This window comes from Panthera uncia, chromosome D2, assembly GCF_023721935.1.
Source record: "Panthera uncia isolate 11264 chromosome D2, Puncia_PCG_1.0, whole genome shotgun sequence".
NCBI classification, from domain to species: Eukaryota; Metazoa; Chordata; class Mammalia; order Carnivora; family Felidae; genus Panthera; species Panthera uncia.
In genome coordinates, this window is record NC_064818.1 from 83,888,955 (window position 1) to 83,916,584 (window position 27,630).

The 27,630-nt window shown below is 58.9% G+C and overlaps 1 protein-coding gene across 1 annotated transcript in view; it reads left to right on the plus strand.

Moving 5' to 3' along the window:
• The window catches only part of JAKMIP3 (Janus kinase and microtubule interacting protein 3), a 109,277-nt gene that overhangs the window by 30,010 nt on the left and 51,637 nt on the right, over nt 1-27,630 (plus strand). The window contains 2 exon segments of the mRNA XM_049645905.1: nt 15,379-15,626; nt 23,692-24,189. Coding sequence (XP_049501862.1) covers nt 15,492-15,626; nt 23,692-24,189 — 633 coding nt within the window. The 5' untranslated portion in view covers nt 15,379-15,491.

Genomic DNA, 27,630 nt, shown 5'->3' on the forward strand with positions numbered 1-27,630 from the left:
TGTTCTTAAGATGGAGTCTTAGACTAGGATTATATTATGATTGGAGACCTTCCTCATTCCCAATATGACCACTTATTGTCCTTAGTGCCCTCCCAGTACCACTCTGGTTATGCTCTGCAAATTCTGGTGTTTGTGCTTTTATTTCCATTCAGTTCAAAACATGTTTCTAATTTATTTCGCATTTCCTTTTTCACCTATGGGTTATTTAAAAGTGTGTTTAAATTGCCAAGTATTTAAATTTTCTCTTGATATCTATTACTTATTTATAGCTCATTTTTTGGGGAGGGGGCAGAGAACATCAGTTGGATCATTTCCACTATTTTAACTTTGATGAGATTTGTTTTATTGCACAGCACGTAGTCTGTTTTGATGAATATCTTATGTGCACCTGAAAATGCTGCATATTCTGGTGTTGGATGATGTACCCTACAAATGTCAATTGGGTCAAATTTGTTGATACTGTTTTTTAAATCTCTTATATCCTTAACTGATCTTTTATGTTCTTATTTCACCGCTTGCTGAGAGGTGAGTGTTGCAGCCTCCAATTCTAGCTGTGAAAATTCCTATTTCTACTTGCATTTCTGTTGTTTTTTGTTTAAAGTATTTTTGAGGTTCTCTTTGATTGCTGTGTCCTCTTGATTCATCAATTCCTTTTTCATTGTGTAATGTCCTTCTTAATCCCTGGTAATGTCCCTTGCTCTGAAATCTACATGATTTAGCACTAATGTAGTCACTTCAGTTTCTTTTGATTAGAGTTTGCATGATATAACTTTTCCTGTCCTTTGACTTTTAACTGATCTATGCCTTTATATTTAAAGTGAGTTTCATATTGTGTAAAGTTGGTGCTTGCCTTTTTAAAAAAATATCATCTGGAAGTGCCTGCCTTTAAATTGTATTTTTTAGCCCATCTGCTTGTTATATTTAATGATATGGCTGGATTTGAATCTAGCTTTGCTCTTTATTTTCCATTTGTGTCATCTCTTCCATGGTCCTCTTTTCTTGACTTCTGAGGGAGTGAGTATTTTTAGGACCCTGTTCACCTATTGCTTTTTCATTGCCCTTCTCTTGCAGGGTAATTGTTAATTCTCATGTTAGGGGCTAAACATAGTCTTTAGCTCATCAGTCCTTCTTGATATTGTGCCAGTTCTCATGTAATTAATGACTTTCATTTTCGTTTTCTTTCCCATTTTTTGTATTGTTCTCAGATATTTTAATTCTATGTTCGCTGTGCTCTACACTTGCACTCCCTGGTTTTGCTTTAGCTAATTTGTTATCTTTTAAAGGGATGAAAAATAGGGGTGCCTGGGTGGCTCAGTCGGTTAAGTGACCGACTTCAGCTCAGATCATGATCTTGCAGTTTGTGAGTTCGAGTCCCATGTCCGGCTCTGTGTTGACAGCTAGGAGCCTGGAGCCTGCTTTGGATTCTGTGGCTCCCTCTCTCTCTGCCCCTCCCCTGCTCGTGCTCTGTCTCTCTCTCTCCCTCTCAAAAATAAATAGACGTTAAAAAAAAATTTAAAGGGATGAAAACTAAGAAAAGAGCCTGCTCTCCACACCCTCATCTTCACCACTGTGAGCGTGCTTCCATTCTCTGTGTGCATCAGTTTCCAGCTTGAGAACGTCTCTTCTGCCTGTAGAACTGCCTCCAACATTTTTTTGTAGCACACATCTTTTGCCAATAAATCCTTTCAACTCTTGTTTTTCTGAAAAAGTCTATTTCTCCCTTTTGGTAACAGATTTAATAATATGTAAGTCACCCACTTAAAGTGTGAATTCACGGGGTTTTAGTGTGTTCACAGAATTTTGCAGCTATCACCACAAATTTAGAACATTTCTGTCACCCCAAATAGAAGCCCTGGACCATTAGCTGTCACTTCTTGCTTCCCCTGTCCTAAGCCTGCAGCAACCACTCATCTGCTTTCTTTTTCTATAGATTTGCCTTTTCCGGCCATTTCACACAATGTAATCATGTAGCATGTGACCTTTTCGGTCCGGCCTCTTTCATGTATTGCCACGCTTTCCAGGCGCGTCTATACTAGCCTGTACCGGCACCGTATTCCTACTCACTGCTGGGTGGTGGGCCATCGCATGGCTATGCCGTGTTTTATTGTCCGTCTATCAGTTGGTGGACATCGGTGCTGTTCCCACTTTCTGGCCGTTATGAGTAACGCTGCAGTGACCTTCACAGTGACGTTCGTGTGGCACATCCCCGGGAGGAGAATTGCTGGGCCACATGGCGTTTCACTGTGTGAAGAAAACGCACCATTGTACGTCCCCAACGGTACACGAGGGTTCCAATTTACCCATGTTCTCATTTGTTCTTTTCTGGGTTTTAAAAAATATTTATTTAAAAAAACTTCTTATGGTGGCCGTGTTAATGGACGTGAGGTGGTCGGCTTCTTCATCCCCACAAGGTATTTTTGCCGAGTCTAGAATTCGGGTTTCATGGGTGTTTGTGTTTTGTTTTGTTTTTCTGGCTCTTTGAGCCACGGCCCCATCATCTTCTAGCTAGTTCTTGCCTTGTTCCTCTGCGTGTTGTGTGCTCTCCTCCCTTCATTCTGTTCCAGGTTGTTTCTTTAGTTATGGTTTTCGTCAGTTTGACTCCTGTGTCTGCATTTCTCTTGGCCGTTTGAGGATCTGTGAGCTCCGAGTCCGTAAGTTGTTGTGTTTCACTAATTTTGAAGAATCCTCTGTTGTTTCCTTTCTTTATGTTTTCCTTCTCCCTGTTTTCTCTTTGTTCTCTGGGAGTCCACCCCCACCTCTTCCAGCCTTCTTGATGTTGCCTGGCCCTGTTAGAGACTCTGTTTTCTTTCTTCTCCTGGGTTTCACATCAGACAGTGTCCTGTCTTCAAGTTCACGGAGTCCTTCCATTGCCAAGTGCGTTCCTCTAATTCTCACCCCTGATGTCATGGCCCTTGTTTCTAATGACTGCGTTCGAGCCTCTCTTGTAGTTTCCATTTCCTCGCTGGGTCTCCGTCTTTTCCTTTAGACCCTCGGGCATACACGTTACTTAAATGTCCTGTCCAGTAGCAGCAACAACTCAGCATCTCTGAATCTGGTTCTTCTGATTGCTTGACAATGGGTGGTTTTCCTTGTTTTTTTGTTTTGTTTTGTTTTTTGTTTCCCTTTTTCTGTGTCTTGTAATTATTTTGTTGAATGTCAGACATTGTAGAAGAACAGTAGAAGGTATCTATCTGCGGAAAATGATATTTAAAAAAAATTTTTTTTTATTAACGTTTATTTATTTTTGAGACAGAGAGAGACAGAGCATGAACGGGGAGGGTCAGAGAGAGGGAGACACAGAATCCGAAACAGGCTCCAGGTTCTGAGCTGTCAGCACAGAGCCCGACGCGGGGCTCGAACTCATGGACCGCGAGATCACGACCTGAGCCGAAGTCGGGCACTTAACCGACTGAGCTACCCGGGCGCCCCCGGAAAATGATATTTAAGCACAGATGTGGACACATCTCTCCTTGTGTCAGTGTGCGGGCTGGAATGAAGGCAGGGAGTAGATGAGCCGGCTTAGGAGCCTGTAGCCTGTCCTTACGGCCAGCCCAGCACGGGGTTCAGACTCGTCATGGCGGGCTGCCCACACACTGTGCTGGGGGTCTCTTCCGTGCTCCTGCTGCACCTAGCCCCCACACCCCCTGCACCCCCGTACCATGCAGGGGCTCCTTCTGCAGCCTTGCCCCTCTCCCAGCTTGACTGCGGCTGCTTGTTCCTTGGCGTGAGGCTTGTTTTGAGGAAAGGGGATCTCAGTTTCTTCTGGTGCAGCCTTAGGTCAGTCAAGGCATATGCACCTGAACTTGGGTAGTTGGCCTTGTAAGGGTCCCTGCCTTCCTCCTCAGCGGCCAAGCTCTGCTCTGTTTCAGTGCAGGACCCTGAGCCCCAGTGCCTCCATCTTCCTCCCCAGGGGCAGGTGTTTGGGGCTTTGACTCTGACCGTAGAGGCAGAGATTTTTTCCTAGTGCCTGGAGCAGGAAGGAAGGAGGGATGTTACTTTCACCCTGAACCCAGGGACCCTGCGGACAAGAGGCTTTGCTGCCCTTGTCCCGGTGGCTTATGGCTTTTGCTCTGTGTGCAGGATGGGTTCTGGGGGTGGGGAGAGGCCCGTACCTGTCCCAGGCGGCAGGCGGTCTCTTGCATATCTGCACCGGGGGGAGCCCCTCCAGCCTCTGCCCTGCCCTCAACCTCTCTCGTGTCTGGACTCCAGCGATTCCAAACTGACCTGCCACGTGCAGCCCTTAGAAGTGTGTTAAAATTGGAGCTGATTTCTTCCCACTTCTTTCTCCTGTGCTCGGCCCGATCATGCGCCCGTCTCCCCTCAGAGGGGCTGGTCACCATTTGGAATCTGGTGCTTCGGTTGCCTTGGGACCTCAACTCTTTCATGGGCTCAAGGAAAGACAGGGTTTTGTTTATGGGCGAGACGTTCTTTTGCGATTTTCTACATCTTAAGCAGAGGAGGTTTCTTTGTGATTTTGAAACCCCTTTTTCCCTTCTTTGTAAATTATCTCTTTTGATAGTTACCCGTTTATCTTGTGAGATCTTAGTGTTTTTATTATTGAGTTTCACAGTCTTCTAATATAGTAAAGATATTAACTTTTTAATTGGATTTACTGCAAATACTCTTTGAGTGCATTTTTAGCTTAATTGCACGCCATCTGTAATAAAGAAACGTAAATTTTTAATGTGGTGGAATCTGTCGGCTTTCCCTTTTGTGAATTCCTTTTATCTTCTCTGAGCTCAGGAAGGCGTCTCTCTCCAGAGATTTGAGAAATGCTCATTTCTCCTTTCCCTGCTTTGATTTTCATCCTCAGCACTCTTTAATCCACTTAGAGTTCCATTGGGCGGGCAGTATTCCATACATCTATTTTTTTTTTTTTTTTTTGACAATTAGCCAGCTAATCGCCTGGTGTTTTTAGGTGACGTCCTTCTCCTTACCGTGGAACGTGACGTATGTGGGAGAGACTGTGGGGCCTGTTTCTGAATGGGGTGATCTTTCTCAGTCGTGAGGTTGGGGTTCTTCCTGCTTAGCAAAAGGACACGGTTTTGACCAGGGAAACTGTTTTCTGTTACAGACTTTGCCGTGTCGCTGCCAGGCTCTCTCCGGACACCTTGGTCTGAGGGTGTCTCAGCTGTCACTGGGCGGGCCCATTTTCCTTCCCTGCTGCAGCCCTGGGGCCGGCCACTGGGCTTTAGGACCCACGTTTAACCGCGGGCCTCCGAGTTGCCGTGTACCCTGAGCGTGAACAGGGTGTTGTGAGACCCTCCAGGCCCGAGGTCAGGCACGCACCCCAGCGCCCCATCCCTCCGACCGGACGTGGAGTGGCCGCCAGGTCGTCTCGAACGGGACCCGAGGTGCCCGGTTCCCGGGGCCCTCCTCCTGCTGCCGCGCCTCCTGTCTCCCACTCGCGCTTGTGGCCCGGGGGACGGGGGCGGCGTCCTGGGAGCAGCCAAGGAAGGCGAGACGCGGGCCTGGCTTGCAGGGGTCACCATGGGGGGCTGCTGCGCGGCTCCAGCCCCACCTCGGGCACCAGTCTCTGTATTAACCTTCTGTGGCTGCCAGCGCGAATTGCCACAAACCTAGGAGCTTAAAGCAGCACGGACCCGCTACGTCGTGGTTCTTCAGCCCGATGTCTGGGGGGGGGCTGAGCTGGAGCGTGGCAGGCGGCTCTCCTGTCTGGAGGCTCTGGGGCCCGTGTCCTTGCTCACTCGCTCGTTAGTGGCGCTCATTATCTTGCTCATTATCGAGTACAGGCTCGATTTCCTCGTGCTTAGGACCTGCAGGCCCCCCGCCCCTGGCTTGCGGTGTCTTCTCCCGCGTCCAGGCCAGCGGCTCGGCCCACGTTTTTCTCAGGCGGCGCCCCTGGGGTCCCGTGGGCCTGGATTGGACCACAGACCCCTTCCCGGGGTCTCGGCCTCCCCCTTGTCGCATAAAGAAACACGTTCACAGGTTCCAGGACTAGGATGCGGCCAATATCGGGGGACCAAGCATTTGCTCTCCTGGCGGAGTGCTCCCTGGGTGTTCACAACCTGACCGCGGACCCTCTTTCCTCAATTAACACAGTTCTTCTGCTGGGATGAAATAGTCCGCTTTCTAAGACATCTTGTATTCAAAAAAACATCCTGAAACAAATTATTTCCATGGGTAAAATGGCAGGGAGCTGAAAATTTCAGATTTATGGTAACCACGTAAATTGTCTACAAAACCTCACTAATAAAGGAACTTCATCACTGTAGGTATGTTTGTGATGGACAAATACACAATACATACTGGCTAATCGGGACAGACAAAATCAAGCTTAAACGCGAGCCGCGTCGGTAGTAGGTTCCGGGACCTTCTGGGTAAAATGCAGGTCCCGTTACAAGGGCAGCAGCACTTGCTGAGCTCTGGCCACACACCCGCAGCTGCTCGTGCCTCTGGGCCGTTTGCTACGTGGTCTGCTGTCTGCGTCGGGAACGTGGGGGCTCGTGCATCCCCAGCAACTGTCCCCCGAGGAGAGAGGTCAGGAAGTAGGTGTTTCTAGACGCTGTCCTGAGCACTTTCCTTTTTCCCAGAAGAGCTATTTTGGGAGTCAGACCCCTGTCGATGCGGGGCGGGTCTGTGCTGTGTGCCTGTGTGGACACGGCTGCCTCCCGGTGTGGGGTCAGGGTCACCTCGTCCTTCCCATTCCTGGGCTCCATCAGACCCCCGCACACACACACAATTAAAACTATAGGCTGACTGTTCTTAGACAATCTGCTCTGTCTCTGCTGCACACCAACACTCATTCCAACCATTACAGCATTTCCCCCTAAATTATATTTGCAAAACCCTCGCTGTGAGGTGGGTTCTGTGAACACAGTGTTTCCTGAACTCCCCTCCTGGCGGAGACGGGGTCGCTGGCCCTGACCTTGTCCTGCCACCGTTAAATTCCCCAAGAGCGACGGGGCAGGGAGGCCGTGCAGCCGCTGTCCTTGGGCGTTGGGCCCCGGCCGCGCTCAGGTCTGTCCCCGCGTGCGGTGCTGTCCCGGGTCGCACACGCGTGCTGCCCCGCTTCTGAGCTGCGGGCCTGGTGCTGGACCGCTGTCTGTCCTGACTCAGTCCCTGTCTTTCCTTAATGCCCTTGGAGGGCCCTGGCCCCTGATGAGCCGCGCTGTTGTTCACGCACAGTGTAGGACTAGTCGTGGGATCAGCGAGGCCTTCTGTTTGGATATGTGGTCCTCGTGAGCTGAGGAGTCTCAGTGGGCCCTGTGACGCTTTCCTGACACCAGGGGACCCGGGAGGCGGGGCGCAGCAGGCCTCACTGAGGCCCCGTGCTAAGGGCCAGGCCTGATGTCTGCTTGAGGCAATGAAACGCAAACCCTTTTGAAATAGGTAAACCCCCCTCCAGACCTCAGGTCAACTCCCAGGAGGCCTGGGAAAGCTCACCGGAACTCCGGCTGGATGCTCCGGGAAGGAGAGTGGGGGAGGCTGCTTTTGTCCATCCGTCTGTCAGTCTGCCTTCTCACCTACCTGAAGATCATCCTTCACATTACTTGTTTCGATCAACTGTTTCCTGTTCATCTGTGCCAGGACCGCGAGAAGGAGCCTGACTCTCGGGTTGGTTTCCGGGGCTGCTCCTCCGACGTAGTGACTGCCTTGTTTCAGGCCGTTTTGCTCTTGGCCTCCAGCTCGGGCTGGGGGCTCGGGAGCTGGGTCCCATCCTCAGCCGAGGCCTCCCGAGGGGTCCCGAGCTGAGCGGCGACCCCAGACCACAGCCGCCGTCCTCCGACGGCTCGGGCACTAACACACACACGGAAGGGCACCCCAGACGCCGTGCTTTCAACCCCACGCTGCAGCTCAGTGGCTACCTGGTTTGAGAGCCACAGAAGCTGTCCATGAGGACAAAGAAAAGATTTCAGTGTTTCACTTAAACTCTTCCTGTATCTGGGGTGATGAATGCAAGAAGCCAGTGTGGTGGGACCAGATGCCATCTGCCAACGGGGGGGGGGGGTCCCCTGGCCCAGGTTTCTCGGGGGAGCCAGGCCCAGAGGCAGCGCTGCAGGTGAGGACAGTTTCCTCAAACAGGTGGTCGGCTCCCACAATCATCTCCTGTAACATCTGCGTCCTCTATCCTGGGAGGTGAGCTGGCAAATTTTAAGTCACGCTTGTGGCTTAAATTATAACCACTTATATTGTTATTATTATGATAATCATTATCATTATATGAAGGCAAATACAAGCGTAAGATTTTTCCTTTGATGGAGAAAGCCTTCCGCCTCCAAGAAGGCAGGGTAAACCCAGTTTCTCCTAGCCCTCCCATCAGTACGATGAAGCAGTCTGGATATTGGATCTAGAACAAACATAAGAAGAAGGTGAAGAAGGAGGTCCACTAGGGACCCGGGGACCAGGAAGACAGTGGCGAGGGCGGACGGGCCTGGAGGAGCCTGCCGCCTTCGCCGAAGGGCCAGGAGAACAGCCTGGTAGCACTTCACTGAGGGGGACGCGCAGACGGCAGACGAGCACGGACAGGTGTCAGTCACGATTAGGAAAAGCAAAGGAAAACCACGGTGAGGTCGTGCCTGGCAAAATGCTGAAATCGAATACAGTGGCACCGAATGCGGGCGAGGAAGCAGGGGAGCCGCGTCCCGCACGCGCTGGGGGCGGGGAGGGACGGTGGTGCGGCCCCTGCGGAGCGCGGCGTGGCGGCTTCTCCGACACCTCATCGCTCAGCCACCGCGCGGCCCAGAAACGGCGCTGGCGAGCGTTTATATCGGAGGAACGAAGACTGTTCCTCAGTCACCCGCAGGTGCACCTGTACAGCAGCGATGTTAGCGGCGGCCACCCCGCGACCGCCCGGACGTCCTGCGGTGGGTGAGCCGTTACACCCGCCACGGCGGGTCCGCGCCGGGAACACCGCACCGCGGTAATAAACACAGGGAGCCAGGGCTGCACGCGGTGGGTCCCCGCAAGGCCCCCTGCCGCACGCTTGCGTTTCTGTCACATTCTTGACGTGCAAAACAGAGGCGGAAGGCAGGTTCGTGGTTGTCGGGTGAGGAGGGCAAAGGCGGGCGCAGGCTCCCCGGGCGGCACCAGGAGTCCTGTGCACACACTTCGGGGTCAGTGTCCTGGGGCCGTGCCGTTGTCACCTGGGGGCGGTCTGCTCCTGCCCTTGCCGTCAGGGAAGCTCCCACCCCGTGACCTCACGTGGCACGCTTGGACTCCTGACCTCTGCCCCTGGCTTCTAGAAGACGCACTTCCGGATGGAGCGGAGGCCTCAGCCTCTGTGTCCCGACAGCGTGGTCTTGTGCAGCCCCGTGGTCGTCGGTGGGAAAGACCCCGGCGTGCCTGTGTGTCCGCCGTCCCAGGGTCGGTGCCGACAGGGGGCCGGCTTCTTCCCCGCCGGCACCCAGGCCCCGAGTGCTGCTCCCCTCCTCCCGAGGCCTGTCCCCACCCCCGCTCCAGTCGCTCTCCTGCCCCACCGACGCGACTGCCTCCCCGTCCGCAGGCGTGGACCCGGTTCTTGTGTCAGCACTTGCTCCCGGACGTGCCTGCGGCCGGTTGACTGCGCCCTGGGTGTCTCTTTGCCAGAACAAGTGGGTTTTGATGGGAGAGGGGTGTGGAGTGATGGCCCGCCTTTTGCCAGGCTCCCCGTGAGGGTCCTGCCTGGAGAGGGCCCCCCCCACCGACACCCCACGTATGCCTGACGGCGTGGCCTCGGCCTCTGCCCACTCTCCTCCCAGATGCACTGCCCGGCACGGGCCCTTGTCCGACTGCCAACAGGGAGCCACAGGCTGTACTCGGAGGGTCCCTGTGGATTTGACAAGTGTCTCCGACCCCCCCCCCCACCCTGTTGCCTGCCTTGGATTTCCATGGAAATAAGGCTTAGAAACATCAGATTATCCTTTCTTCTCCGTAGATGAAATCTTTAACCTGGAAAGGATCTGGGTCAGATACTATCAACTTTACAAGGTCGAAACCCCTTTACGACCCAGGACACTTGCAAATTACATGGGGCCTTGCCCTGAGCGGTTCGCGGGCAGGCGGTTTTACTGCCATCAGGGACCCTCTCCCTACACGGTGCAGTGAGGACAGGAGCCTGGGCTCCGCGGGGGAGAAACCCTGGAGGCCAGCAGGGACCTGCTGGGGAGCGGCGCTGACCTACCCGCTTCCTGGTTAGCGGCTCCGGTTGGCGGTCGGGGCAAGCGCGTTCATCGACTGTAGAGCTTTGACTCCTTCTAAACCCTCTGAACATAAAACCGCTGACAGCGCGAGCAGAGGGAGCTCCTGACCCCGAAACAAAGGTGGGCGGACTGCACTATTAATCTACTCGTGTAGCGACTTCCTGAAAAAGTGTGACCCACATGGCTGGAGGCAGTGGGCATCGGGTCGGTGCGTGAGCCTGAGGCTTGGACGTGACCCTGCCCCCCCCTTCCTCCCACACACCTGGGTCTCCCGAGCAGGTTGGTGACACTTATTGGGGGGGGAGGCGCAAATTCAATCCAGAAAATATTTGAAATGCCCAGTGTTGTGCATTTTAGGGAGCTGGCTCCCCCTTGAGCTGTCGCTGCTGGGTCCCTCCACACCCCTGCCCCCCACCTGCACGCTGACCTGGTGACTGAGCTCTGCCGACAGGAGGCCCGAGGCCTGACCATCAGGGTTGTTCACATCTGTGGTTCAAGCAGTGTTGACCGTGGGCCCGTGGAGACGACACTCCCACCCACCCATGACCTGGTGGGTGGGGGGCTGGTGCAGCCTGCTCTGACCAAACCCTCCACCCCCAGCCCCCACTTGCAGAGGCCAGTAATTCTCCCAGGCAGGGGTGAGCACTAGGGCGAAAGCATCCAGCAAAGCTCAGGGGCCTCCCAAGGCCTGGTGTCCCCCTCCAGCCACCTCTTCTGTCTGCCAGGGTGACAGGAAACATGTGGGATCCATGACCTGGACACAATGGTTACAGCCAAGGCTTTACTGGGTGTGGGCGCGGGGGGCAAAGCCACGGGGCATACAGAAGCACATAAGACAGAACAGGGGACCCTGGACACCCTCGGTGCCACTTGTCCGTCCCCTGCAGGAGCCTGTCCCCCAACATAGATGGTGGGTGTCTCGGGGGCCAGATGCTTCCTTCCACCAAGCCCTTATCCCGTGCAAGCTTCAAGCTGATATCATCAGCACAAGTAGGACTTGGGGTAAGGCGTGAAAACCCCTCTCCTTCCCCTCGGCAGTGATCTCATCAAGTGCTCCCGGAGGAGGGTGCAGCCTGGGCTGGAAGGAGGAGCCCGTCCGAAATCCCTGCCTGGGGTGTGCGTGAACAAGGCCCGCCAGGTGCCCTCGGAGGACCCGGGGGGGGGGGGGGGGGGTGTTTCTTCTGTTTCCACTCGTTTCCACAAATAATAAAGTCAACACGTTTATCACATTTGTCCCCAGATTGGTGTCGGAGAAAGCTACTCACGCTGCCTTTGGGGAGATGTCAGGGAGGGCTCGAGACCCCTGGCTGCATCAAAACTGTCGGAGCAGGGTGGCCAGTACCGAGAGGAGCAGTTCAGCCCCCAGGGGCTGGGGGGCGGCGGGCAGGAGCCCTGAGCCCAGGCCAGAGCAATCAGTCTGTGTTGAGCTGTGTGGGAGCGTGTTCCAAACAGAGCAAAAGGCATGGTGGGCGGAGGGCGCGGGGCAGGGAGGGGAGGGGCCCGTGCCGCCTCAGGGCTGTGGGGCAGGTGTCTGTCTGGAACCCGCGCGCGGGGCGTCTCCCTCTTTAGACACCTGGTGACGCTGGCTGTCTATCCAGGAAAGGCCTGCGCAGTTTCATGGTAAAACACGTAACAAACAATGAACCCGTTTAGAGAGAACGTTGAGTAAAGAATTGTTGGGGTGGAAGGCAGCCTTGGCAAATTGTCCAGGAGATTGGGGTTCACTGGAATCTGGGGCAGGCAGCGGGGAGACATGCAGCGTCTTGACCAGGTGAGGGGGAGGCCAGGGCTGTCACCCGAGACTGGGGTCCCTCTTGGGGCGTCGAGGACACAAAAGACACAACCAGGCCAGAGAACGGGAGGAGGAAGGGTTTTGTTTGCAGCAAGTGACAAGAACGCTGGATCCTTCCCAAAGCAGCGTCTCCTCCCCGAACAGCAAACCCGGGGAAGGGTTCACCCGAGGGGCTAACGCTCACCGAGGGGCTTGCGCGCAGGGGCTCCGGCACGGCACGGCACGGCACGGTGGCAAAAGTCCGGAGGCGACGGAGTCCGGGCCGGGGTCACGAGGCCGGCCTGGGGCAGCTCCGCCAGGACCTGGGTGCCCAGGGGGGTTGAGATCCTGCAGAGGTCGCCCCGGAGGGCGCGTCCGGCCAGACTTCACCTCCAAACCGGCTCTGGGGGTCGCGCCTCCGATGAGCCGTCCCTCGTGTGATTAGGTTGCCTCCTGCCTGATGGCGGCTGCTCGTCCTTCTTCCTGCTTTCCCAAGGCGGCCGGGGCCTGAGATGACTTTTCTTCCTCTTCTTCTTCTTTTTTTTTTTTTTCAAGCAGGCTTCATGCCCAGCGTGGAGCCCGATGTGGGGCTTGAACTCAGAACGCTGAGATCAAGACCTGAGCTGAAATCAAGAGTCAGATGCGTAACTGAGTGAGCCACCCAGGCACCCGTGAAATGACTTTTCCCGTGTCCGGAAAGCTGCATCTGTCTGTCTTTCCAGACCCCTCGACCCTCTCTGCCTACAGGGCCAGGCTGTGTCTTGAAATGGTGGCGTGGGAGTCACTGCAGAGAACAGCCTGGAGAGAATGTAGGGAGGGTGGTCAGGAGGCCCGGGTCTGGGGGACACGCTGACACTGGTCCCGGGACGCAGGGGCTCTGCTCGCAGAGGACCGTGGGCTGAAGACACCAAGCCCTTGGCCCAAAGCACCAGGCCAGCGGGTCCCAAAGGATGTCCCCGGGCCAGGGCGTTTAAGAGCTTCAGCAGGCGCCCGGGACCAGCATTGCACCCCAGGTGAGGCGTCCAGGACGTGTCACCGAGGCAGGCAGAATGCTGTCACTGGGTGTGTGAAGAGCAGAGTCCTTTTTCTGTCATTTTCTCAAGCGTGATGGGTTTTGGGGTCAAGGCAGCTCCTGGGCCTGGGGTCCTGCCAGGACCCGTGGACTCGGCCTCCGTGAACAGATGGAGCCTCCCCCGACACCGCCCCCCGTGGGCCGTCAGGTGCCCCCACCCAGCTTTCCTTGTGGTGGTTTCCTGCCAGGGATGGCCAGAGCGGGGGCAACCCCAGCCCTCCTCCAGGTCCCTGCTTTTGTTTGTGTACCCCAGCCCTTGTCCTGGTTTGCTTTTCTGCCTGAGCCCTCAGGGTGTGAGCTGCAAGGCTTCTTGGCCAAGAACTAGCACGGTCTAACTGGTCTAACCAGTGGGGCCGGTGTGGGCACAGCAGGTGCCTCACATGCGCCTTCAGGGGCCCTGTTGGCAGCTGGCGGGTGCCTGGAGGTGTGATTTCCACCCAAACCCGGTGTGAATTCCTTCTTGAGGCCCCCTGGCCCCCCAAGTGCTTTTGGCGACCAAAGCAGGAACTGGGGGGCTTTTCCTCCAGTTTGGATGAGACTTTTAACTTCCTACACGTTCCCTCACCCAAATGGAGCCCCGCCACACCACATCGCTGACCCCACCCACAAATGAAGCCACACAGGTCAGAGCCCCCGGGACCCTGTAAAGCGGCTCCGTCTGTTTCCCAGAGCAGAGCCGGCGGAAGACAGCTGTTCTGTTGGCTACTTTTTATCCTCCTTCTCTCCACACGCCCTGGTGCCCGAGCCTCAGGCACCTGCAGCTGTCGGGATGCCCCTGACCACCGCAGTGGCAGCAGCGGAGGGGCGGTGCGCGGATGGGGTGCAGGCCTGCCCTAACCAGCCACAGCAGGAGCCCACGGGTCTCAGCGCCAGCTCTGAAGACTCGGGGGGCGGGGTGGGGGGAGAGTGGGAAAGGTCACCACAAGCCGGCAGAAGACCCTCGCACACGGAGCTGGAAAATCTGCAAAGCGGTGCCCAGGGGTGACTTAGAAAACACACCCCAAATCGAGAGCCTGGCCTCAGCTCCTCCCCTCCCCTCCCCTAAACAAGCTCTTCACGTGACAGGCGGCTGTGGGCAGGGAGACGTGGGCCAGCCACCGGGCTAGGGCGGGGGGACCACGTGCCTGCTGACATCTCTTCTGAGACACGGCAAAACACCTTTAAACTCTCGGCCGGCCCTTTTCTCTCCTTCCTCGGGAGGCTGCTGCCCTCCTGAGTCCCTCTTCTGGCTCTGCACCCAGGCCCACTCTGAGCCCCTTCCCTCACCGGCCCCCGCCTCCTAGCGGCCACCTCTCACCGTTGTGCCGCCCGGGCCCCCTGCACCTCTGGGGCTTTGTACTCATTCTGTGTCTCGGGGCCTCAGGGACCGAGCCGGGAGGGAGGACAAAGGCCGTGGGGACACGTCTGGAGAGCCTTTCCCTGGAAGTGCCGATAACCCAGCCTGCGCCCAGGCCCCCGCTGTGAAAGCTGAACTTTGACGTCATATCCCAGGTTTGGGAAGGACTGTCCCAGCCTGTCAGCTGGAGCGGGTGGTGGGCACAGGGCGTCTCTGGCCCAGGTCACTTGTTTGGACAACTGTTCTGGTGTCTATAGTGCAGGAAGGAGGCCTCGGGGGCCAGGGACATTCTTGTCCCCACTTTGTGCAGGGGGCTTCCCGGGTAGTAAGTGTGGAGCAGGACTCCAGCCGTGCCTCCTGCTGTTGAGCCCAGGCCCGTACCGTCTGTGCGGTTGGTTGATGGGCCTGCTTCCCGCACTTGGCGCCAGGGCACCGAGGAAACGCAGCCGCAGGCCCGCGGGGTGGTGGTGGGTGGGCGGCCCAGGGCAGTGCCCTTGCTCCGTGGGCTGGATGAGGGTGTGCGTTCACCCCCTAAGTTGGCTCAGGGTGAGAGTGCACGTCCTCCGGGGCGGAGTTCTTGGGCCCCTTGGGGGGTCTGGGGGTCCCCGCCTCTACGCCTCTGTCTGAGAAGCTCCTGGTTCACACCCACCATCGCCACCAGGATGCCACCCACCCAGGTATGACATTCGGGCCTTAAAGTTGGGTGCCCAGCCTCTTCTTCCAAAGGGGCAGGGAAAGAACTCCTCTCCAGCTCCCCGTTCGTGCCAGTCGCTGAGAAGGGCTTTACTTGTGGGGTCCCCAGCAGAGCTGCTGAGTGCAGGGCCGAGGGCCTCTGTGGTCTGCGGCTGGGGACCCTGGGTGCGGTCGGGATGGCTTCCTCAGGGCACAAGATGCCAGCCTTGTCCCACCCCCCGCGGCCCGGCTCCCACCAGTGTATTGAGGCTCCCGCCAGGGTCTCGCGGTTCCCACCAGGGTCGCCCGCCTCCCGCCAGGGTCTCGGGGCTCCCATCACGGTCGCGGGACGCCAGCCCGCTCACCAGGTGTGCTCTCCCTGCAGGTGACGGAGAAAATGTAGCAGGTCCACGGCGAGGCGCTACCTGCCCAGCGTGGTGCGGACAGACCAGCCTAGACGAGCGGCCCTCCCCGGGCCCCCCGTGGGCCACCCTCACCATGTCCAAGAAGGGCACGGGCGGCCGAGGCAAGGCGGACAAGGCGGAGGCCTTCGCTGCGCTGCAGGCTGCCAACGAGGAGCTTCGGGCCAAGCTCACCGACATCCAGATTGAGCTGCAGCAGGAGAAGAGCAAGGTGGGCCCCCCACGCCCTGCCCCTCTCACTTCTCCACACCCTCCTGGGCCCCGGGGTCTGCCCGGAGCCGGGCACGGTAGGGTCTCTGCCCAAGTGCCCGCCAGCTCTCTCCGGGCAGCTGGGGTGCACAGACAGCTCTGGAGAAGAGCGGGGCAGGGGGCGGGCTGGGGTGAGTGAGGGGACCGTGCCGGGTGGGTGCCGGGGCCGCCAGAGGGACCTCAGCCTGTGGCAGCATCCTGGGAAATGTCCCTTCCCCCTGAAGTGGTCACCGTGGAACTGAGCCCACATATAGCAGGCCTGGCGTGTGGATGAAGGAGACAGGCCGGGCTTGCTGTTTCCACGTGCGGTCGGAAACGCGGGGGCGGGCCCGCAGGGGTGGTGGGGCCCAGAGACCACAGTGGGCAGGCGCGAGATGGCCCCACCGGACATCAGCACTTGGGGTCCTTGAGGCCCATAGGGAAGGCTGGGGCCGGGGCCTCTGGGAGGAGTGCGGGGGGCTGGTCACAGGGCAGCTCAGTGCCAGGCCAAGCCTGGGTGGTGGGCATCCCACTGGCCCACCGCCCCCCTCTCTGCCATAAGTCTGCCCTCTGCCCTCTCCCCAACCGGGGAGGTTGAGAAGAAAGGATTTGGAGAGAGGCGGGTCTGGAGGGGGACGGTTCTTGCGGGAGGCGGGTGGGAGAGGGGATCAGGTGCTTGGGCCCAGTTGCCTAACGCCTGGGTTACCCACGCAGGTTAAATCATGAACGCTGTACTATTCCGTGCCATGTGGTAATGACACGAAATTAGATTCAGTGTCCAACAGACTGGTATTAGGACTCGGCCGTGCTGCCCGTCTACGTGCTGTCTGCTGGCTGAGCCACGAAGCCTCCGTGACTTCCCGCCAGACTCTTTACAGGAAGAGCGTGTGGCCCACGCCGGGCGCTTACCCTCTGCCTCAGGTCCCTGCTCCGCACCAAGGGGACAGTAGCAGCACCTTCGGTGCCAGGGAGGGACAGCTCGAGGGGCTCAGGATGAGCTTGCCGCTCCGATGCCATCGGCTGCGGTCACAGCGACCACGTGGCCGCTCCCATGGCGAGGCGTCCTCTGTGGGCCCACAGGAGAGTCGGAGCCCACGGGGGAGCCCGGCGGCATCGACGTCAGCACTGCTCGGGGTCAGGCAGTCGCCAGGTCAGCAGGGGCGGCACCGAGAGGCGCGGGCGCACGGCGTGGGTGGAGTCAGGGTCAAGGTGCAGACGTCTGGAGGCCCAGGACCCCGCCTCAGACACCGCTCACGGGTTGTCCAACGGGACGCGGACAGCAAGGCCCTCGTCTCACTGGGTGAAAGTGCTCCTCGTCCAATGCTCAGAAGCACCACGCGGAAATCGCCGAGCGGTACTTGCCTCGTGTGCCGACTCTGTGCCCGTTGCCACGGCATTGTCTTCCTGTGCGGTTTTACCAAAACCCACCCATCCCCACAGCCCAGGGGAGCGGGAGGGGGCCGCCTCCTCGCTTGTCAGCGCCCCAGGCCGGCGGGGTCGGAGATCACGCCCTCTCGCTGCCGGGCAAGGGCCCTGGGGCTGGGGCCCTGCCACCATTTGTGTTTTGGAAAGATGACATGCCTCTTGGTACAAGATTCAGAAGGAACGGACGAAACGGCCCCGGTGCCCGCTCCGGAGGCCTCGTGTTACAGGCTCCTCGCCGCACGTCCGGGGCCCCTTTCTAACGCAGAGACGACAGCAGAGTGTCGCCCCCGGGTCCTCTCTCTTCACCGCACACAGGCTCCCGGGGATCCCGCGTGCGGCTCCGGAGCGGCTCCAGCACCCCTTCGCAATCCTCTGCCCGATGTTTGGCCCACACATCCTGGCTGCTTCTGATTTTCGGCTGACGGGGTGCCGTGCAGGGAGCACGCTGTGTGCACGTGTGAGGGTACTTGCAGAATAAGCTCTCGCAGGTGGGTTTGCTGGGTCCGGCCGCGTGCACGTTTCCAGGGATCGCGTGGGCGCCCACACCTGCCCCGCCCCACGCAGGTCCGGTGGGTGACACATTCCTCACGCGTCTTTCCAGTTCCCGCCTGCGCTCCCCCGTCTCCCCCGGCAGCCAGTTCAGTAACTCAGGATCCCTTCGGATCCTGAGAAGGTGCCTCCGGCCGGTCTGTCCGCTCAGCCCATCGAGAGGAGCCTCGCTGCAAAAACGCTGCGTGTGGGCCGCGAACCACGTACCTCGGTCGTCGTGAAGTGGGGGATGGAAAACACAGTCCGGTGATCACAACCGTCAATAGCCTCGTCCTCATCAATCCTGAAATCTTTACACGTGCCACAGTTAGTGTCCCTGGTGCACCCACGGGACAGATTTGCACAACCAGACCCAGAAGGCGGGACTGGCACCTTCTGTCTGGTTTTCGGCATGTTCCAGATGTTCTGGAAGCACCCGGGGAGGGGGGCTTGATTCTGGACTCACGGTGGAAGTCCGGGGACGGCCACAGGACCCTGTCCTCTTCCGCAAGCCTGCCTGGACGACGGGAGTCTCACAGAGGCCGTGGAGGCACTGACCCCACCTGCGCACAGCGCCCACCCCTCACCAGGAGTTCCCAGCGCAGCAAAATTCTGGAGGAGAAACACCTCGTTTTGCAGATTGCAGCTGTCAGGGTGGAGAAAGTCGCTGGGAAGCCTGGAAAGATGCCAGTGAACGTCGCCGCCAGAGCAGAGCACTCTGGGTCTCGAGCCAGCGGTTAATTTGTCACCGAAGGATGCTTGTGTGAATGGAGACTTGACAGTAAAGAATAAAATGACTCCAATGGAAGCAGGACTGTCCTCCTGCCCGCCCTCTGTCAGGAGATTGAAGCGGGACCATCTCTGGTGAAGAACCTTCTGGAAGGAGGGAGCCAGCTCTGCAGGGAGAGGAGCTCAAAGGGAAGGCCTCACGGGAGCCGCCGTGTCCCAGTGAGGGAGACACCAAGGAACAGGAAGGCGGCCGGGCCAGAGGAAGCCAGGCTGGCAGGTACCTGGGGTGCAGTCACCCCACCTGGAAATCGGGGAGGGCCTCTCAGAAGAGGTGGTTTTAGACAGAGACCAGAATGACCAGTAAAGGTGGGTCTGAGGGTGTCTCGCTCTGGGCAGGGCTCACCTGGTGCAGCGGCAGGAAAGGCAGTCCAGAGTTCAGGCCACGGTGGCCGCGCAGGTGGCCATATTGTCTGGACCGGGACACCTGGGAGAGCGGAGGGGTCCTGAAGCAGATCAGGACCTACCAGGAGACCATGAACTTAGCCTCAGACTCGGCGTGTGCAGTGTCCTGGTCACAAGGTCAGTGTGTTTGTTACACTAAAGCAGTGAAGGTTGCAGTCTTTCCAAACCCAGTGAGGTGGGGGGAGTCTAGAAATACCAAGTGTCCTGCCCGTTTGTGATGAGGAGGGGACATAGCAGGAGGCCAGGCAGGGAAGGGCACGGAATGAGGGCAGGAGGCTGGAGCAGAGGCAGCCCACGGCGCGGGGCTGGGTCCACAGGGAGTGGCGGCATCAGCTCTGTCCATGGAAGGTGTGGGAGTCGACGGCAGGGACTTAACTGCCAAATCCCCAAATCCTGATTGTGTCCACACCTCCTGTGGGAGACAGTCATTCGCTGCTACAGACCTGGGAACCAAGTCCCTGCCACGGTGCCCGAGGGGCTGCAGGGAAGCTTCAGACTTCTCCTCGTCAGGCGAGACTTGGACGTAAATCTCACTGGAAATAGAGCCACATGGGACTCTGGAGACAAAAACATGGTAGGAACAAAATAACGAGCCAGAGAAAAAGTGCCTTCTTCATAAAGCTAATAGCTTGAAAGAACAAAGACTAAGACAGAATGTTCCGGAAACTGGCCTAACATGGGGAAAGGCCACAGGCAACCTGCGTGGAACCTAAGGGGGTGCATTCAGTCATTCAAAGCAAGGCCTGACGGTGCACCAGCCAGGAAGTGGGCCGTGTAGCCGTGGCGCATGTGAGGCGGGCCCTGCTCCCCTGTGGGTCCTCATGCAGATGGCCGAGTCCTCAGCACCCCATATCTGAGGGAACCGCAGACTATTTCCTGGAAATAAGACCGTAGACAAAAAAGTCCTTTCCACGTGGCCCACAAGCAACGAGGCAGCGTCCCAGTGGGAGTGTTTATCCATTTAACTTAAATTCCGTCAACCTCTGAGCAAATTCGTTAAGCAGTATTTGAGAGCCACGAACATTCATGGCATCAGAAAGGATTACAGCAGCTTCCACCCGTAAATGGGTGTGGAGCAGGATCCCAAAGCCCCTGTCAGGAGACGGAGGACTGTTGGCGGCGTGGCCGGTGCCCGTGGGGCCTGCCCAGCACGGTGGCCTGAGCGCAGGACCCCACCTGCCGGCCCGAGGCCGTGCTGCTGCGTATTGGAGCCGTGCCTTTTCTCTGCGGTTTAAGCCAGTCACACGAACTCTGCTCCTAACACACACCTTGGTCGCCTGCCTACGCTTCTCCAGCTAAGACTCTAGGCGCACCTCCATTCTGCTCAGGAGGTTGTTGGGAGACTGTGTCCCGACGCCCGGCCGGCTCCATACCGACCCTTCAGGGGAGCGCCCGTCCTGTGAGCACCTGCTCTCTGCCGGGCCCGTGCTGGTCACAGGCCACGAGTGGGCCATCCTCGTGGGGCTGAGGTCCGGCCTGAGCGTGAAGCCGGTCTTGACCCAGGAGGGGAGACGGTCGCGCCCACCAGCGAGGCAACGGCACGCCTGCAGGCGGCGTGCGCCCTCTGTTTCCGGGGCAGGTCCGAGCCACCGGGATGGCAGGCCGGGCGGGGTCCTCCTGTGCCGGCACCCCCACCTCTGGGAAAGGCTGGCTCGGCCCCGTGTGGGACGCGGAGGTCTCGTCAGTGTCCACCCCCACCCCCAGCCCCAAGGTTTCTTCGAGGACTTCGGGCAGCACTGAACAGTTTCTCTCTGAATTAAACTTGAGGATGGAGAGGCCACGTGTGCTCCGTGGCTGGCGGGTCTTGTCGGGGCAGAGCAGTGGGAAAATGAGGAGACACCCTGGGATTCCTCAAGGAAAAGACGCAGAGCCCAGAGAGCAGGGCGGGACCGTCACGGTCACGGAACCGACCACGCAGGCACGGCACGGCCGTGACAGACTGGGAGGGAGCGGGAAGCGTGGGGGAACAGGCGCTCTCGTCATCACGGCGGGCGGGCAGAGCGTGAACATCGCAGCCACTGTGTTCGCCCGACCGCACGCCTCCCGCGGACTAAGTGAAGGAGTGATCATGGGATGTTCTCCCGCCATCCCTGGTTTCCTTGGCAACCAGATTCAGCGCGAGGGAGCGGAGGCGCCGAAGCCGCCAAGAACTGGGACAGAAGCCCCGCGTTTGAGTTTGAAACCGCGTGGGAACTTCAGGGCGTTTTACCACGTGAACGGGGTCCACCGGGAAGGCCTGCCACGGAGACCAGCCCGGAGCAGGGGCCCTGGCCGTGACTAGAATACCATTTCCCATCGCAAGAAATCAGGGCGACTGGAGGACAGTCGTGGGCAGGAGGTGAGCACGCGGGCCCGGAACGCTCGGCCTGGTGGACAGCAGACAACCCGGGTCACGGGGCGTCCGAAGGGCTCGGGGCCACCTCTCACTGGCCGCACACGGGGTGCTCGGGGTGCCAGTAAGGGTGAGGCCAGCAGTGGTTGAAATTGTCACCTGTGTTTAAATCCTTTCTGAGGCCGACGTGGTCCCTTGAAAACTGGGCCCCTTGAAGCAATGGGTCCAGCGGGCGTCCCGTAGCGTCGGGGGGACCAGCCACCCCAGATGCAGAAACCGCTCAGCCCCGGGACTCTGAAAAGGCAAAGCCGCAGCCCTGCTGGTCGAGAGCCCCAGCCACCAGCCCTGCCGCTGAGCCACCCACAGCACGTGGCCACGTGAGGCAGACTCTAATGAGGTCCCGGGAGGCTGCGGCCCGTCGGGGGACAGCTGTGGATCTCGGGGAAACATCTCTACGTGCTTCATTGGTGGAATAACCTTCTCAACAACGCACTATAAAGCTGTCGTGTGTTCTGAAAAAGGCCTGAGTCACGAAGGGCCCCCGGGGCTCAGGGTGCCGGCCACTTTGCTCACTGTGTCCGGTGCTGTGGCCCGCTCTCGTGGCCGCTGCAAGGCTGCCGTGAGGCTGTCGCCAGCTTTCCGTCAGCCACCTCTCCCCCACCCGCGTGCTCGGGGCCACGCGCCTCCCCGCCATCCCGCATCTCCAGTAGGGGAGACTCAGACGCCAAATGGGGAGGAATTCGCAGGCTGCGCATGGAGGGAGCTTCGGAGGAAGCCCGCTGCGGGAGACAGACGGGGGGCGGACGGCGGAGATGGGAGCCCAGAACCGCAGGCGAGCGAGGCCGCAGACAGTCCCGGGGCGCAGAAGCGTCTCCTGGGAGCGCCCCGTTCTGCTTGTTCCTCTGTCTTCAGCGGCCGGTTCCGCAGCGGCCGTGGCGGGGGCGCAGGCGCTGAAGGGACCCCGGCCCCGTTTGCTCCCTGTGAGCCGACCGCTCGCATTCTGAGGCACACGGGGCAGAGCGCTCTGTGCGGGTCTGGGTGTTCAGCAGGCCCTTCGGGCGCTGGCAGACCGTCCCGGGGCAGTCACGGGCACCAGACGGGAGGGCCCCGTTTTCCCCCAGACGGCTTCGATGGTGGTCAGCACTAAACCCTGGACGTTTCTGGTACTCTCTCCTCCGCCCTCCCTCCCGGCTCCGACCAGCACCTGCTCTGAGTGCAGATTCTTGTCCTTTTCTCTGCTGGTTCCGTCCAGGAGGCCGTTCTGGCTCCACCACGTCCAGGCGCAGGACCTCCGGCACCCGACCCTCGGCGTCCACACCGCACAGTGGGGGCCGTGGCAGCCTCCCACGTGTGCTGACACCGCCCCGGAGTGGGCGCCCTCGAGAGTACAGATTACTAATCGCACCACCCTGCCCCCACGACTGAGAACCGCTACCAAAAATCTGCTTTTCCGTGTGTCCTCAGTTCAATTTAAACTGGAAAAAAGGGCAGTTCACGTTGGATGGAAAAGGAGTAAATACCCGTGTGCGCTAAGCTCCAACAGCCACCCCATTCTTTGGAGGAAACCCAGAGAGCTGGCCAGGGGCTCGCTCCGTCCCCTGTGCCAGTGTCAGGGGCCTGGACGGCTCAGACAGGGCTCCGGGCTGGAATTTCCTCCAGCACTGGGGGGTCCAAGCCGTCCGGGGACACTTGCCCTGCAGGAGGGACGCCCTGTCCGAGAGACAGGGATGAATAAGGCACTTTTTGTGCAGGGGCGTGAACGGCGGGGTCAGCGTGCAGAGGCAGGGCTGGAGACTGCAGGCAAGATTTGCAGGCCCCCCGGGCAGGGTCGAGGGTCAGATGGGGTCGGATGGCTTGGGGGGACAGCAGCCAAGGACCATGGCCCCACATGAGGTGCTGTGGATGGGGATGCAGAGTGGAGGTGGGGTGGGAGGGGCAGGCTGGACCCAGGGCAGCTTAGCCTCTGTTTCATCCCATGTTAGGTTCTGAGCACCAACTTCGTACCACATGTGGGCGGTGTGGTCATTGAGCCAAGGGTGAAGTTCTAGATGAAAACAAAAGATTCGGTAAAAAATCCAAGTGATTCCAAAAATCTAGACGTTACGCGTCATCTAGACAGAGCGCGGCGGCCTAGGTGGGCCTCCCCATCACAGAAGGTGAGCGTGACACCCTTGTCATGGGGCTGGAGGGTCGTGCCCGAGGGGCCTCCCGCGCCCTCTTCCCGGTGGTTCACGGGAGAGGCGGCCGCTGGGCCCCCTGCACGGCTGGGCCTGGCCACGGGGGAGACGACAGAGCACATCTGTGTGCGCCCACGTGTCTGTGACCTCACCCTGCAGGCTCGCAGTGTTTCCAGCCTCCCGCCCCTGCGGACGCCCACGGGTGCGTGGTCCCACCGCCCGCGGGCAAGGCTTGACTCGGCCTCCAGTCCGCAGGTCAAGGAGACATTCTGGAAGGGAAGACGGCTCCCGGCCCGGCAGGAAAGAACCCCGGAGGTCCCCACGCCCGGCCCCCGGGGCCCGCGGCGGCAGAGGCGGGCCCCGCAGCAACACGCCTCCGCGGTCTTGTGTTTCAGGTGAGCAGGGTGGAGAGGGAGAAGAACCAGGAGCTGAGGCAGGTGCGGGAGCACGAGCAGCACAAGAGCGCCGTCCTGCTCACCGAGCTGAAGACGAAGCTGCACGAGGAAAAGACGAAGGAGCTCCAGGCCGTGCGGGAGGTGCTGCTGCGGCAGCACGAGGCCGAGCTGCTCAGGGTCATCAAGATCAAGGACAACGAGAACCAGCGGCTGCAGGCGCTGCTGCACGCGCTCCGCGACGGCGCCCCCGACAAGGTCAAGACCGTGCTGCTGTCTGAGGCCAAGGAGGAGGCCAAGAAGGGGTTCGAGGTGGAGAAGATCAAAATGCAGCAGGAGATCTCTGAGCTCAAGGGGGCCAAGAGGCAGGTGGAGGAGGCGCTGACCATCGTGATCCAGGCCGACAAGATCAAGGCCGCGGAAATCAGGAGCGTGTATCACCTCCACCAGGAGGAGATCTCCCGCATCAAGAAGGAGTGTGAGCGGGAGATCCGCAGGCTGGTACGTGCTGCGGGGTCGCGGGGCGGGGGCTGCTGGCGGGGTGTGGGGCGCGGGGCGCGGGGCGGGGGGCCTGCTGGGCGTGGGGGGATGTGGGGCGTGGGAGCTCACTGGATCCAGAGGGGTGAGACCAGAAGCCCCCGGGGGGAGGTCCTGGGCCTCCAAGGCCGTCCTGGCATCGATGCCTGTGCACTACCTGGGAAAGCATCCTCTCCGTCTGGGCCGTAGCAAGCGCGTCTCGTCCGGTCGGAAGGGCCAAATGCTGGCAGCTGCCTCTGGGGCGTCCGAATGGCTCCAGGGACCGGCTGGCCGTGGCCGGCACCCGTAGACTCCATGTTGTCGGAGACCCAGAGCTAAGAAGTTGAAGAGAATGGTCAGGGTTTGTGAGGGGTTGTGCCTGACCCCCCTCCCTCCCCCGGGAACCTGGACCTCCTCCGTGCTTTTGGGGGAACACCGCTCGAACATCGAGCCCCGGGTCACCTGTCAGGGGCTTCGCCAGGACCCAGCTGGCTTTGCCGCCCATGCCACGGAGGACCCTGGGGGTCCCCTTCATGGGATCAGCAATCTTTCCAGCCGGCACAGCTGTGCACCCGGGGCACCTCTCCCTACTTCGGGGGGCTCTGATTTCCAGACACTGCCCCCAGGCTGTACCGCTTCCCAGATGGGGTGTGGCCCTTGTCCGGACCCGCGGCCCTGAGGTGAGCACAGACTTGTGAACCACACACAGCGTTGCCATGTTGTGCACGTGGGGGCCCTGAACTCTCCCAACCTGGAGGGCCCCCTCCTTCCCAGAGTGTCCCCTGTTCCGGGTACCCCCCAGACGACTCTAAGCCATGTGTCGGCACCTCCTTGAGCCACCGAGGACCTGGCCAAAATACCTAACCTCTGAGCAGTGAGGGGTTCCTCACGTGACAGGATGGCCCCTCGGCTCCTCTTCTGCCCCAGAGAGGAACGAAGCCACTGCCCAGGCTGCTCAAGGAAGGAGGGGCAGGGCGGTCGGTACCTGATGCCCGGTTCCAGGTGGACCCTGTTCACCTCCATGGGATTCACTGTGCACAGGCCAGTGGCCCCATCTCCTTAGCTCAGGACCTGTAACAAAACTAGCAGGTCCCTTGCGGGTCCCTGTGGGTCCCTCACCCCTAGCGTGGATGCCCCGGAGGCAGCTACGGGCAGTGCTTCTAGCCGATTCTTCTGGAGTCTGTGCCAGCTTCTCAAAAACATGCTTAAACGTGTACTCCTTGAAACCTCAGTTTCCACTGTGCTCCCGCCTCTGCCTCGATCGTCCTGGCCAGCGCCTGTTGTGGGCCAATTCACAATGGCGTGGGCAGCGTCAGGGGAGAGCCGGGGGTGGTGACCACAGCAGGGGCTTGCTGGGGCCCTGGAGAAGGGGCGGGCGGTGACCACGGGACCTCCGGACCCCTGGAGGGCCCTGCCACAGCCAACTCAGCACAGTCGGGAGGGGGGAGCATGGGGCCATCCTCCTGGGGGTAATTTGGGGATAAGAGAGGGTCCCGTGGGACACTTGGAGCTTTACCTTGGCTTAAGTGAATCACCATTTGCATGACTGTTGCTGTGTTAGCGTTTCTCACAAAAGACCCACAGTGACCCCTGGTTCTATTACCTTTGTTATACGTACTTTTGTTTTCTCAGAATTAGCTTTCTAAGTGCCTATTCCTAGTTCACCCCGGGATTTCCAGTAAAATGCCCCTCTGCTGTGAGCACGGTGAACAATGAACGATCCACCCATTGACCTGGTTTCTGAGACACCCCTTCTGGAGCCCTCTGCCTGCCGGCTGCCCCTGCTGCCAGCCCCACCCTCCTCTGCCATCATCCTGGGAGCCCCTCCTCTCTCCTGGGCTAGATTCCTCCCACATCTTCCTCTTTTCTTTTTTTGGAAAAAAAAAGAAGCCAAAATTTTATTTATGTTTATTTATTTTTGAGAGAGAGAGAGAGAGACAGAGCATGAGTGGAGGGGAGGGGCAGAGAGAGAGGGAGGGGCAGAGAGAGAGGAAGACACAGAATCCGAAGCAGGCTCCAGGCTCTGAGCTGTCAGCACAGAGCCCTATGCGGGGCTCAAACTCACAAACCGTGAGATCATGACCTGAGCCGAAGTCAGACACTTAACAGACTGAGCCACCCAGGCGCCCCCTTCCTCTTTCTTGATCAACGTAATTTCTTATTTTGGAGGAACACATTTTCCAATAGCTTCCTGGAAACAGAGAGGGTGGAGATCAATGTTGTAAGACCCTGTGTGTATGAAAGTTTTATTCTACCCTCACACTTGATGCTCTGACTGGGAAGGGAATTATAGGTTGGAAAAACCTTCCATTGGGAATTTGAAGGTATTTCTGCATTGTCATTTAACTTCCAGCGTTGCATGAGGAAGTTGGAAAACATTCTGGTTCCTGATCTTCCCGTGGCCCCGTTTCACTCCCTGCTGCCCCCTGAAGCTGCAAGGTTCACCCTGTGCCCTGAGCCCTGAGCCCTGCACCCTGAGCCCTATGCCCTGCGCCCTTTGCCCTGAGCCCTGGGCCCCACGCCCTGAACCCTGCACCCTGTGCCCTGAGCCCTGTGGGGTTCACCCTGCACCCTGAGCCTGCACCCTGAACCCTGTGCCCTGTGCCCTGAGCTCTAAGCCCTGTGCCCTGAACCCTGAGCCCTGAGCCCTGCACCCTGTGCCCTGAGCCCTGTGGGGTTCACCCTGCACCCTGAGCCTTCACCCTGAGCCCTGTGTCCTGAACCCTGTGCCCTGAGCCCTATGTCCTGCACCCTGAGCCCTGAGCCTTGCGCCCTGAGCCCTGCACCCTGTGCCCTGAGCCCCATGCCCTGAACCCTGCACTCTGCGCCCTGAGCCCTGCAGGGTTCACCCTGCACCCTGAGCCTTCACCCTACACCCTGAGCCCTGTGCCCTGTGCCCTGAGCCCTGTGCCCTGTGCCCTGAGCCCTGTGCCCTGTGCCCTGTACCCTGGTGGTGATGCACCTGGTGTATTTGTTCACCCACCACACCACGTGGTCAGGAGCTTTTCTAGCTGGAAACTCAGTCACCGGCTTGGGAAATCTCGTGTGATTGTTTCCCCTACCGTCTTCCTTCCGGACGTCCCGTCAGCACGGCACTGGGCCTTTGAGCTGGCGCCCCAGGTTTCCCGTTCTCCCCTCTGGCCTGGCGTTGGCTCTGATTTCTGGGAGATGTCCTCAACTCCGTGTCCTAATTTTCCTGCTCAGGCTTTTATTTCTGCCTCCATACACTGAATTCTCCAGCACGTTCCTTCTCCGTAGCCTTCCCGCATCCTCGGAGACGGAAGGCCCCTCATTTCTCTGAGGCGGTGATGAAAATCGGCTCTGAAAGCGTCTTCTTGTGCTCCTTCCCGCCAGAGGGCGTCCTTGAGCGCCAGGGGGCCTCATGGGGCTGGCTGTAAGGTGGGCTGGAAGAGAGTCTGTGTCGCG